The sequence below is a fragment of the Triticum dicoccoides genome, chromosome 6A (genome assembly GCF_002162155.2).
Source record: "Triticum dicoccoides isolate Atlit2015 ecotype Zavitan chromosome 6A, WEW_v2.0, whole genome shotgun sequence".
Taxonomy (NCBI): Eukaryota; Viridiplantae; Streptophyta; class Magnoliopsida; order Poales; family Poaceae; genus Triticum; species Triticum dicoccoides.
Window position 1 is genome coordinate 387,366,837 of NC_041390.1, and position 13,480 is coordinate 387,380,316.

Genomic DNA, 13,480 nt, shown 5'->3' on the forward strand with positions numbered 1-13,480 from the left:
GCCCAACTCATTTATGGGTCGTCAATAGGCTGAAAGACACACCGGGCCGGAAATTGGCCCAACACTTAAATGGGTCGCTAAAAGGCCGAAAGATGTACATCCTGAAAATTGGCCCATCCCTTGAATGGGTCGTTAACAGGTCGAAACCACATCAGGCCGATATTGAGCCCAAATAGTAGGGATGGTAGTTTTGCCCATGGGCATGGGTACCCACGGGTACCCTACCCAAAAACAACGGGCATGGGAAAGACTTGGAGAGATTTCATACCCATGGGTAGTGGATATCCATACCCACAAAATATATGGGTAGGGTATGGGTATGAAATTATGCCCATGGGTAACCCAATGGATACCCATGAATAGTTAATAAATGAAAATAACTCCTATGACATGAGGGGTCAACATCCAACTCCTATGGCCCACTCTAAGTATTGTATTCCTTAAATCGGCCATAGCTCATAGGCTGGTAATCACCTGCTCGCCAGTCCTCCTACCTCCTACGTGACTTCGAAAATATGAAATCTCGACTCTTCGTACCAAACTCATGTTCAACTCTCAATCTAGTGGTCCCCATTTGCACCGCCACCTCCGGCGGCATCAGGCTTCCACAAACCGTCACTCATACTCCCTTGGTGCCTCCAAGAGCCCACCCACCGAAGGAGATCGTGTTAGTGCTATGTTGCTCGCCCATCATCACTTGAATTTTAAACTCATTTCTCTACATATTTAAAATTTTAAATGCTCTATATTGTACCCACTGGATACCCGATGGGTATGGGCATGGGTGCCAATTTTCGCCCATGGGTATTGAAGTGGGTAGGTATGGAAAATCTCTGAGGATATGGGTTTGGGCAGAAGGATGTTGTACCCGCCCATACCCTGCCCATTGCCATCCCTACCAAATATATAGCGGGCTGTTAATGGGCTCGAACTGACGATGGGCTGCAATGGTGTCAAATCGTTAACGGGCCATTGACGGGCCGAATTGGCACATCTCGTATGGGCCGTGGGCTTAAATGGACCTGACACAAGTAGGCCTTATATGGGCCGGCCTGCTAATTTTTACTGGGCCGGCCTTTTTCACCGGAATGGGCCACTGTTGGGTCGTGCCACATGTCGACCTATCATAGACATCTCCTGTCCAATGAGTGGATGACACATGTGCTAACGCGGAGTTGACACATGGTTCCGTTGGCCAATGAGAATTTTACACGTGGAAAATCGCCATTGGTCCAGGCTGTTAACAGGTTATCGGATCCAAACAGGAACCCGATAGCTTAACGGTGACATGTTACGGTGGATACCACGTGTCGGTCACCCTTGATGAAAGCACTTTTATGATGCGTGATTTATCGTCATGAAAGTGGACACTTCCATGATGATAATTTTGGTAATGTCATGGAACACTTCTACGACAGCACATGTATGACTATCTTGATTCTGTCATAAAATCGTCATGGATGTACATGCATGACAGAAAATGTGACCTACTGTGACAAACATGTATCATCACGAAAGTGTATTTTTTTTGTAGTGAGATAAACTTCCCTGCAGGGGTGCACCACGTTACCCCACACGCTCGATCCCTCTGGCCGGACACACTTTTCTGGGTCATACCCGGCCTCGAAAGATCAACACGTCGCAGCCCTACCTAGCCACAATAGAGAGGTCAGCACATCGGTCTAAATCCTAAGTGCGCAGGGGTCTGGGCCCATCGCCCGTTGCACACCTGCACGCTGCGAACGCGGCCGGTAAGCAGACCTAGCCTCCCTAATACAACAGCAGGCGTTCCAGTCCAATCCGGCGCGCGCCGCTCAGTCGCTGACGTCAAGAAGGCTTCGGCTGATACCACGACGTCTAGTGCCCATAACTGTTCCCGCGTAGTTGGTTAGTGCGTATAGACCAATGGCCAGACTTAGATCAAATATCCATATCTCGTTAAGCGTGTTATTAGAAGTATCCGCGGACACCGACCAGGGACCAGGCCCACCTGTCTCCTAGGTGGTCGCAACCTGCCATGTCGCTCCGCCACAAAGTAACCATCAGAGGGATGCGGGGAACCCAGGCCCACCACTACCTAGATGGAACCACCTGCCCCTTTAGCCCCCATCTCCGAATCATCAACATAAGTATGTAACAGTACAATATATATACCCATGAGCACCTCCCGAGTGATCACGGCCCAATAGTATAGCATGGCAGACAGACAAGAGTGTAGGGACATTGATGTAATACTAGCATCCTATACTAAGCATTTTAGGATTGCAGGTAAAGGTAACAATAGAAGTGACAAGGACAGGCTATGCAGCAGAATAGGTTCAAACTGATGAAACAGTAACACTACTCTAATGCAAGCAATAGAGGGAAGGAGTAGGCGATATCAGGATGAACAGGGGGGGCTTGCCTGGAAGCTCGGTTGCACAGGAAGGGTCGTCGGTGATGTAGTCGTACTCAATGGCATCAGCGCCGGTCTCGGGGTCTATCGGAGAAGAAGAGGGGGAAGAAACAGTAAATACAGAGCAAATAAAGCACCCAAAATATAACAAGGCAATACACGGTGCCAGGGGTGAGCTAACGCAGGGATAGGTGATACTGGCGAAGGGGAAAAACATCCGGGAAAGTATTCCCGGTGCTTCGCCTTTTTGGACACATGGACCGAAGGGGGGCGGTTGCAGGTTCTCTATGCTAGGGACGTGTGGTGAACGAACAAACTGCGTATCCGCATTCGTCTCGTCGTTCTGAGCAACTTTCATGTACAAAGTTTTTTCATCCGAGTTACGGTTTGTTTTACATTAATTTTTAAAGATTTTCAATCATTTACTAGAATTAATAGATTAGTTTAATTCGAAAAACATTTATTGCATCAGCACGATGTCGGCATGCGTCACCAGTCAGTAGACCGGGTCAAACTGATGCGTGGGGGCCATTAGTCATTAACAGAGCTTAACTAAACATGATTAGTTAGTTTAATAAGTGATTAGGTTAGTTTAACATATTTAATTAAGTTAATTAATTGTTTAACTAACTAATTAATTAATTTTATTATTTTTATTTTATTCCTCTTTTGTTGTTTTAATAAAAGGGGCGTGGGGCCCATATGTCATAGGCCCAGACGGCCATATCGGGCGCGGAGGATGGGTTACGTGTGCAGGACATGGGCGCCGCCCGAATGGGCACAACGGGCGCCCGACCGCTGGCGGCGGCGAGGGCACGGCGGAGGCGGGCGGGGCTGCCGGCGGAGGCTGTCGGGGCGCCATCGGTGATGCGGCAACGGCAAGCGGTGGCGGGTGGGGGCGAACCTCGCCAGGACAGCAGCAGAAGCAGCTGCGGCCGCGGGGAGGGCGCAGTCGCGGTGCGCGACGAGCGCAGCTGGGCGGAGGCGAGCCGGTCGGGCGGCCAGGGGAGGCCGGAGGCGGGCGACGCGGGTGAGCAGGTTCGCTGATACGTCTCCGTCGTATCTATAATTTTTATTGTTCCATGCCAATATTCTACAAATTTCATATAGTTTTGGCAACTTTTTATACTATTTTTGGGACTAACATATTGATCCAGTGCCCAGTGCCAGTTCCTGTTATTTGCATGTTTTTTGTTTCGCAGAAAATACATAACAAACGGAGTCCAAACGGGATAAAAACTGATAGAGATTTTTTTTGGAATATATGTGATTTTTGGGAAGAAGAATCAACGCGAGACGACGCCTGAGGGGGCCACGAGGTAGGGGGCGCGCCCCAGGGGGTCAGGCGTGCCCTGGGCCCTCATGGCCACCCCCTAAGGCGGTTGGTGCCCTTCTTTCTCCGCAAGAAATCTAATATTCGGATAAAAATCATATCCAAAATTTAGCCCAATCGGAGTTACGGATCTCCGGGAATTTAAGAAACAGTGAAAGGGCAGAATCAGGGAACACAGAAACAGAGAGAGACAGAGAGACAGATCCAATCTCGGAGGGGCTCTCGCCCCTCCCATGCCATGGAGGCCATGGACCATAGGGGAAACCCTTCTCCCATCTATGGAGAAGGTCAAGGAAGAAGAAGAAGAAGGGGGGCTCTCTCCCCCTCTCCCCAGGTGTCGCCGGAACACCGTCGGGGCCATCATCATCGCGGCAATCTACACCAACAACTTCACCGCCCTCATCACCAACTCTCCCCCCCCTCTATCCAGTAGTGTAACCCCTCTTTCACCCGCTGTAATCTCTACTTAAACATGGTGCTCAACGCTATATATTATTTCCCAATGATGTATGGCTATCCTATGATGTTTGAGTAGATCCATTTTGTCCTATGGGTTAATTGATGATCGTGATTGGTTTGAGTTGCATGTTTTATTATTGGTGCTGTCCTATGGTGCTCTCCGTGTCGCGCAAGAGTGAGCGATCCCCGCTGTAGGTTTTGTAATATATTCATGATTTTCTTATGGTGGGTGGCGTGAGTGACAGAAGCACAAACCCGAGTAAGTAGGTTGTTTGCATATGGGAGTAAAGAGGACTTGATTCCTTATAATGCTATGGTTGGGTTTTACCTTAATGATCTTTAGTAGTTGCAGATGCTTGCTAGAGTTCCAATCATAAGTGCATATGATCCAAGAAGAGAAAATATGTTAGCTTATGCCTCTCCCTCAAATAAAATTGCAATAATGATTACCGGTCTAGTTATCGATTGCCTAGGGACAAATAACTCTCTCGTGACAAAAAGCTCTCTACTAAACCTAACTTAGTTCTGTCTTTATCTAAACAGCCCCTACTTTTTATTTGCACGCTCTTTATTATCTTGCAAACCTATCCAACAACACCTACAAAGTACTTCTAGTTTCATACTTGTTCTAGGTAAAGCGAACGTTAAGCGTGCGTAGAGTTGTATCGGTGGTCGATAGAACTTAAGGGAATATTTGTTCTACCTTTATTTCCTCGTTGGGTTCGACACTCTTACTTATCGAAAGAGGCTACAATTGATCCCCTATACTTGTGGTTATCATTCGCGTGCAGCGCACAACCACGAGTGCGGTGGACGCGGGGTCAGAGGGCGGTGAGCGTGGCCAAGCCGCTGGACGCGACAAGCGCGGGAGGGAGGGTTTCGAGAGGGGGGAGGCAAGCGCGGCTCACCGGGAGCCGGACCGGGATGCCAGTGGGCTCGGGGTGAGGAGGACGGTGGCGAATGGCACGACGCCAGCTATGTTCACCGGGGTCGGCGTAGAGGCGGGGGGCGTCACGACGAGGGGGGCTCCAGGGAGGAGGGCGAGGCATCCGGCGAGGGACGGCACCGGGGTGGGCGCCGGCGTCCGGGCGCGGGGCGGCACGGTCGCCGGGGTCCCTGGCCCTCGATCTGGATCGAGGGAGGGGCAGAGAGAGCGAGGGGAACGTGGGAGGAGCGAGTGGAGAGTGGGGTGCGGCATTTAGGTCATGGGGGGACGGGTTAGGTGTAGGCAGGGGGTGGGCTGGCCTGGCGGCCTGTTGGCCAGTTGGGCCGGTTGGCCATCTAGTTCAAGGCCCAGCTGGGAGGAGGACTTTTCCTTTTTATTTTAGTATTTTTTATTGTTTTAAATTTTTTTCTCATTTGTTTTTGTTTTACAAAATACATACAAGAGCACTTAAATTAGTGTGACTAGTTTTATCACTGCCACCAAAAGTTTCACTCCATATTAAAATAGTTTAATACTTTCTAAATTATAAAAGGTATTTATTTAATTGTTTAAGACTGTTTTATTTACTTTGGGGCTTTTAATTACTCTATAAAAATGTGGTTTCTGCTCTAATATTTTCTACAGATTATTTGTCATACATAGAACATTTTAGTTTTAATGTTTGAAACCTTTGACAGTTTGACTTTATTTTAAATTTGAATTTGGAATGGATTTGAATCAACGCGAGATTAACAATAGTAACCGAGGTGACGTGGCCTCATTAACGTGAGATTACTGTAGCTTAATTATCTGGGCGTCACAACCTTATTAGTTTCAGCATTTCATAATATGTATCCCTTTACTCCTAAACCGCAACCAACAAACACACACTTAATGGCTCTAGGTTCAAGTTTTCCATTATTAAAGTGTTCATATGTGGTGCAACCGAAAACTCTCAACTGTGAATAATCAGCTGGTGTATCAGACCACCTCAATGGGAGTTTTCTTATTAAGTGGAATGGATGGTGACCTGTTGATGAGGTAGCATGCGGTGGAGACGGCTTCAACCCAAAAAACGTTTACCCATGCGAGCATTTGACAACATGCAGCGAGCCCTAGAGATGATGGTTTTGTCCATGCGCTCAGCCCGACCATTCTGTTGAGGAGTGTATGGGGCGGTGTGGTGTCTGATAATGCCCAAGTTTCTACATTAACTATTAAAAGCTTTTGAACAGAATTCCATACCATTGTCACTACGAAGTACTTTTACCTTCCTCTCAATTTGTCTTTCTACCATAACTTATCCTTAAAGGAATCAAACACATCATATATTTTTATAAAATAACTCCACACTTTTCTAGAGTAATCATCAATAATTGTAAGCATATAATGAGCACCAGCAAGCGAGGGTTTACGGGAAGGTCCCCATAAATCAGCATGTATGCAATCTAATATACCTTCTGTGGTATGAACAACAACATTGAACTTTACCCTCTTGTGCTTATCAAAAATGCAGTGCTCACAAAACTCCAACTCACTTACGTTGTAACCATCCAGAAGTTCTCTCATGTTCAATTCTGCCATGCCAAGTTTACTCATACGCCCAAGGTGAATGTGCCAAATATTAGTTTTACTAGATTTATCAGAAGTAACAGCAGCAACCGCAGTACCTGTAATTGTGCTTCCTCTAAGAACATATAACTTAGCAGAATTCATGTCACCTATCATATGAACGAGGGAACCTTTTGTTACCTTCAAAACTCCACTTGAACCGGAGTGCTTGTACCCTTTGACGTCAAAAGTACTCAGTGAGATGAGGTTTCTGGCCATGCCTGATATGTGCCTCACATCTATCAACGTGGGCATCATGTCGTCATGTGTTCTGATCTGAACAGAACCAATGCCCACAATATCACGTGGGTTGTCATCTCCCATACGCACAACATCTCCACTCTACACAAAGTCATAAGTAGTGAACCAATCTTTGTTACAACATATATGAAACGAACATGCAGATCAAGTATCCATTCATCATGACATGAAACACATCCAGGAAAAACAACTAAAACATCATCGGAATCATACTTATTACCAGATGTAACATTGACCTTACCATCACCATCAAATTTATTTTTAGGTTTCCACGTACCGTTCCTCTTCTCCTTATTTCCAACTTCCAATAGTCATCAATGAGATGACCCTCTTTCTTACAATACCTATAGAATTTTTCCTTCCCAGATCCTCTGGACTTCGAACGACCTCTGGTGTTCTTGCTTTTATCTCTGTTGTTGTTGTATTTTTTTTTTGCTCAGGCCTGCCTCATACCCGCAAAGCTTCTCCTTTGGAGGACGATTCCTCAGATTGCAACATATCTGTCACCTTTTCCTTTTGTTGAAAGCCCTCATATACTTGAGTAACAGTTAGTTCATAACAGCTATATAATATGGTATCTCGGAAATTTGTAAAAGAACTAGGCAGAGAGCATAAAAGAAGAAGACCTAAATCCTCATCATCATACTTTACGTCCATTGACTGTAAGTCAGAAACGATCTCCTTGAAGATCGATAAGTGGTTTAGCACCGAACCACCTTCTTGCAACTTGTGCGTGAACAACTTCATCTTCATGTGCATCTTACTGGTCAGATCCTTGGACATGCAGATCGACTCTAGTTTCAGCCAGAGAGCTGATGCAGATTTCTCTTTCAGCACTTCTTGCAAAATATTGTTAGATAGATGAAGATGAATCAAAGACAAATCCTTACGATCTCTGCGCTTCTCATCCTCGGTCCACGCCTTTGGGTATTTTCCACCGAAGCCATCTAGCGCCTCGTCCAGATCGGGATGCGCCAACATAGCCCGCATCTTTACTTGCCACAAGGAAAACCTCGTGTCGTAGTCCAACAGCGAAATATCAAACTTCACCGATGCTAGATAGAAACCCTAAACAGAAAGAAGGCTCTGGTACCACTTGTTAGAGATATGATAGGCAAAATCAACTCGATGAAGAATGAAAACAAGCAGGAGACACGAGATTTTAACATGGAAAACCCTTCCAACACAAAGGGGAAAAACCACGGGTGTTAGCCAGCCCATCTTCACTATATCGAGGGAGGTTACAAACACCGGGGATTTACAACTAATCAACGTATCCCGCGCGACGGTTGAGGTATATATAACACACGTGCTAGGTCAATACTGATTCCGCAACGGACTCACTCCGCTCACTCGTCAGAAGTTAGTCTTTCCCTTTATACTTGAATTTTGAGCATAACATAACAATTTGAAGATGAAAAGCCCTCATCTCCCCCAGGGCCGCCCTCACGAGGACTAAAAGCCTGACTTATGTACTATCCAGAATCGAGGCAGCAGCGTAGAAATTCTTGTGACTCAACAGTGGACCTATCTTTTTTTTCCTGATCCATTGTAATGTTCACCTAGCCTATATAGAATTTTGTTATTAAACCTTTTGTATGTAGCAGTAGTGGTAGTATTGATTTTGAGCCGGAATTATTAGCTGTTTTATGACAAAGAAGGCGCATCAAGTAGGTGGCCAACCCAGCCCCTGCAGCTAGGAGGAGTCCATCCTGCCCGTGATCCCTAGCCGAAACCTGCAAGATCCTGCCCATTTCTCTTGACTTGTGCTGCATTTGCATTGCCCCTCTCCTCTCTGGTCCCTGTTTTCATATGTCCACCTCCAACCCGAACCTCATCTCGATTTGAAGAGCGTCGCAAGCAGCACTGAAAGTTCACCAAAATGGACTGCTTCGGTGCCTTAAGGCACCTACCTTTATGTCTATGATATGTGGACCTAACAGATGGTTGACACACATGTCAGTGACCCAAAGGCAGGTGCCTTCAAGGCACCGAAGCTGCGTCCGCAAACAGTATATGTGCGCATAGTTGGACTGCATATTCCTGTTCCCCTTCCCTCTGATAAAATCAAATCAAATCTGACGACACCTCGAATTAGGAGGCTAGTGAATCTGGGGAAGGCTTCTCTCTCCTCCCTCCAACCACTTGCTTGTGCATGCATGAATCATGATATAAGTAGAAGTAGAGCCACCTCCAAGCCACGGCTCACACAAAGTTAGCACCCATCCTCACTCGCCTGCTGGTGGTTATAACCAACCAACCAACCTCCTCCGCTCACTCAAACCTCCTTCCTCTGTTTAGTTACTACTCGGCCACCATGAAGTTTATGAAACTTGGCACCAGGCCCGACACCTTCTTCTCCTCCTCCGACTCCGAGAGGTACGTGCTGATCCTCATTCCGCGCGATCTCTGTCAGATTGTTTCTTGTGCGAGCTTTGTGCGTGATTCCGCGCTTCTTTCTGCTCCAGGTCCGTGTACACGGAGGTGGCCACTGACCTGCAGATCCTGGTGGGCAAATGCCTCTATCATCTCCACAAGGTAATGGACGATCCAATCCAAGAACCAGATTCATTCATGTCTCTCTCTCTCTCTCTATGTGATTCCACAAGAAACGATTTGTTTTCTGCGCATGTTACGATCGCAACCTCTGACTGTTTCTCTAATCTTAGCTTGCATTGCCATGCAAGAATTGATTTCCTGGTTTGTGTTCGCGGTTGGAAGGAATCTCTTATCGATCGGATCCTGACAAGATTGTTTGTTTCCTGATGACAGTTTCCTCTGCTCTCCAAATGCCTGCTTCTGCAAGCGCTCTGTGCCGAGTCCGGCTGCGGCGGCGACGGCGACGTCATCGAGCTCGCGGGCTTCCCGGGCGGCGCCGAGGCGTTCGAGGTCTGCGCCAAGTTCTGCTACGGCATCACAATCACCGTCAGCGCACGCAAACTCGTCCCGCTCCGCTGCGCGGCCGCTCACCTCGGCATGTCCGAGGCCGCCGACCGCGGGAACCTCGTGGCCAAGCTCGACTCCTTCCTCGCCTCTTGCCTCCTCCGCCGCTGGAAGGACGCGCTCGCCGTGCTCCACTCCACGCGCCACAACGTGCCGCTGTGCGAGGAGCTCGGCCTCACCTCCCGCTGCGTGGACGCCGTCGCCGACCTCATCGCCAACCCTGCCGTCGCCGTTGTCCCCGCCAAATCCACGTCCGCGTCCCCCTGGTGGGCGCACGACGTCGCGGAGCTCGGCGTTGATATGTTCTGGCGTATCATGGTGGCCGTGAAATCGACCGGCGCCGTCAACGAGAAGACCATCGGCGACGCGCTCAAGACGTACGCGCGCCGGTGGCTGCCCAACGTTGCCAAGGACGGGCTCGCCGCGGAGCAGCCGTTCGACCACGCCGTCGGCGCCAGCGTGAAGCAGATCACCACGAGGCACCGCCTCCTCCTGGAGAAGATCGTGAGCCTTCTCCCGGTGGACAAGGACGCCGTCTCCTGCGCCTTTCTCCTCAAGCTCCTCAAGGCGGCCAACATCCTGAGCGCGTCCCCCGCGTCCAAGGCAGAGCTGGTGAGGAGGGTGGCATGGCAGCTCGAGGAGGCCAGCGTGAGCGACCTGCTCATCCCGTCAGTGTCCTGCATGAGCGACATGCTGTACGACGTGGACGCCGTGGCGGCCATCCTCCACGAGTTCGCACTGCGGCACGCGGCGGCCACCGCGCCGGCGAGGAGCCCCGACGACAACAGCCCGGGACGGTCGGACGGGCACCGGCGGTCGAGATCCGACGAGAGCGTGGGGTTCGACGGCGCGCGACGGTCGTCGTCGGCCGCGCCGGTGTCGCAGTACGCGTTGGCGAGGGTGGGCAGGCTAGTGGACACGTTCCTGATGGAGGTGGCCAAGGATCCCCACCTGCCGGTGGAGAAACTGCTCGCGATTGCCGAGGCCGTGCCTGACAGCGCTCGCCCGGAGCACGACGGGCTCTACAAAGTCGTCGACTCGTACCTGAAGGTGATTTCTTTTTTCAATCCTCAAATTCGTTGTGTCGCAGCGCAGACCCCTACTTGGAAGTTGGATAGTTTTTCGACTTGTTTGCATAAACAATGGAGAGTTCTGATCTGTCAGTTTTTTTTTCTGTGCATTGCAGGCGCATCCGGAGATGAGCAAGAGCGCAAGAAAGCGGCTGTGCCGGGTGCTCAACTGCCGGAGGCTGTCGGAGAAGGCGTGCTCGCACGCGGCGCAGAACGAGCTCCTCCCGCTCCGCGTCGTGGTGCAGGTGCTCTTCTTCGAGCACGCGCGGGCGGCGGCGCTGTCGGGCGCGCCCGTCGCCGGCGAGCTGCCGAGCAACATCAAGGCGCTGCTGTCCAAGTCCGGGTCGGAGGAGGACGACGCCGACCGGGTGGACGAGCAGCGGCTCCGCGCCCTGGCGTCGGGCGCGTCCCCGGGGGACGACTGGAGCGTGGAGGGGCTCCGGCGCGCGGCGTCCAAGATCGCCACGCTGCGCATGAAGATGGAGGAGGACGACGAGGACGACGAGGAGTTCGTGCGCAAGGCCGGGCTGTCGCGCAGCGCGTCGCTGCGGTTCAGGGCCTTCTGCGCTATGCCGACGGGGAACCCGAAGCGGATGCTCAGCAAGCTGTGGCCGCTGGGAAGAAGCATCACCGCCGACCGGCATTAGCAGCATAGTACCACTAGCAGCCAGCCAGCCATTAGGTTTTTGTAATTTGCTTCTTCCGTCGCATATTTTTGTTGGGTTGTCTACCTTGCCCAAGGCCTAAGGTTGTTTTGTTTCTCTCTTCCTGTAGCTGCGAGTGATCATGCATAATTGTCAAAATAAATCAAATAGGAACTGCACAGGTTACTTCTATATATTGTATACTATTATACCCGCTGCTTTAGTACAACTTTAAGAGAGTATGATTTTTTGAGAATTATCAACCCGATCGAGTGGCAACGCCTGACAAAACACGGTCATGATGATAAGCAGTTTCGAATCATGTTTGATAGTACTACGTACAAAAAAGAGGCCATCCATCACCAAGCACTATCTTCTTTTCCGTGTCTTATGATTGCCATCCACTTGGCAAAGAATTGCATCTAGAAGAGTTAAAGAAAACAAGGACAGAGAGAGAGAGAGGGAGAGATGAGCATGGATGAAAAATTCCACGGGAGAACAATGCACCGAAGATATAGTATAATAATTTTTTTTAGCATCAGTACAGGCACAAGCGCTCATATATACGCGCATACACTCACCCCTATGAATGCACGCACGCACACCCTATCTTTATGAGCATCTTCGAGAGACTGAGCTGGCATATCATCTTGAGATTTACGAAGTCACCGTAGGCGCCTCGTCGTCGACGGGATCGTCTCCTCCCACTGAAAGCGCATCGCCGGAAATTCTGAAATAACTTCAGGAATACTGCGAGCACCAGGATTTGAACCCTGGTGGGTTCGGGATACCACTGTCCACCTAACAACTCAACCACAGGTTGATTCGTAGATATAGTATAATAATTATCTTGCCTTTCAACGTGAAAGATCCTCTTTGTTAGGTCTGGCGCGTGTGGAGGGTCCGAATAAGTTATGTGCGCGCGGCTTGATGATGATGGGATGATGAGAGCTCACCTCAGCTCCAAACGTTGGGTCAGCAACCACTGAGCCAGCAGCAACAGCTCAGCATGGCCTGTCCTAATTTTCTAGGCGCCTATGATGGTCGATCTTCAGCTTCTTCCTCATCAGTGGCATGGGGGCAGCCTCATCCACCTCAGGCCCCAGTGCCGCTTCACAATTCAGAGAGGCTATGTCGTGTCCTGGAGAAATTTCTTCGCTAGGGTACAACATCTACCGATTTGCTATTATTGATCTTTTGCGACGTGTCTCAAATTGTCTAGAGGTTCATCATTGCTTTTCTTTCCCTGCCAATGTCCCATCTTAATTGTTGTCAATTCTGATTACTTAGTGGAGAAAAATGTGTCACGCTCCATTTTTGAATGCATGTAGCTTCTCGTCACTTTAGTCTGTTTATTATGTCTCGATAAATAATATTTAGAGAGTTGTTATAGATCACTTGATTCTTTTTATAAATGTCATTTTTATTACTTCCTTCGTTTCCGTATACAAAATCACTATGAAAAAAACTGCAACTATACAAGGCCATAATCAAGGCAAAAAATGATGACGTTGCCTCGTACATTAATTTACTCAATTTACTCTAATGAATGCACTTGATGATAATGACACTCTCAGTTACGTACTTCCTCTCTTATGTCCACTCAATTTACTCTAATTTGCATGTGCATTATTAATTAACCCGGTAAACGGGAAGGCAAGTTGGCTTGCAAAACATGCATTAAATTTATGGCTTGATACATGTAATTTAGGTCCATGGCCTTATACTAGAAAATGAAGGGAGTAACTGAAAAGAGCTTTGGTACATCTATGTAAAATTTTCCGTGTAACTTACCAACAAGCTGAGGTGGCCAGATTTGGTTGGGAGGGGAAAAAGGCC

The 13,480-nt window shown here is 48.9% G+C and overlaps 1 protein-coding gene across 1 annotated transcript; it reads left to right on the forward strand.

Annotated features, from left to right (window-relative positions):
• The first annotated feature begins 9,167 nt into the window (after positions 1-9,167).
• On the forward strand, positions 9,168-11,854 carry LOC119316972 (BTB/POZ domain-containing protein At1g67900-like). Its single transcript, XM_037591362.1, has 4 exons — positions 9,168-9,363; positions 9,453-9,522; positions 9,757-10,977; positions 11,114-11,854. Exons 1-4 carry the CDS (start codon positions 9,302-9,304, stop codon positions 11,642-11,644), a joined length of 1,884 nt encoding a protein of 627 aa, XP_037447259.1. The 5' UTR covers positions 9,168-9,301; the 3' UTR covers positions 11,645-11,854.
• The last annotated feature ends 1,626 nt before the right edge of the window (positions 11,855-13,480 follow it).

Bases quoted from the DNA above. Each gene is read 5' to 3' on its own strand.
- LOC119316972 (XM_037591362.1), top strand. From the start codon at position 9,302: ATGAAGTTTATGAAACTTGGCACCAGGCCCGACACCTTCTTCTCCTCC. The intron at 9,523-9,756 runs GTAATGGACGAT...TCCTGATGACAG, and splicing joins GCCTCTATCATCTCCACAAG to TTTCCTCTGCTCTCCAAATG. The intron at 10,978-11,113 runs GTGATTTCTTTT...TGTGCATTGCAG, and splicing joins TCGTCGACTCGTACCTGAAG to GCGCATCCGGAGATGAGCAA.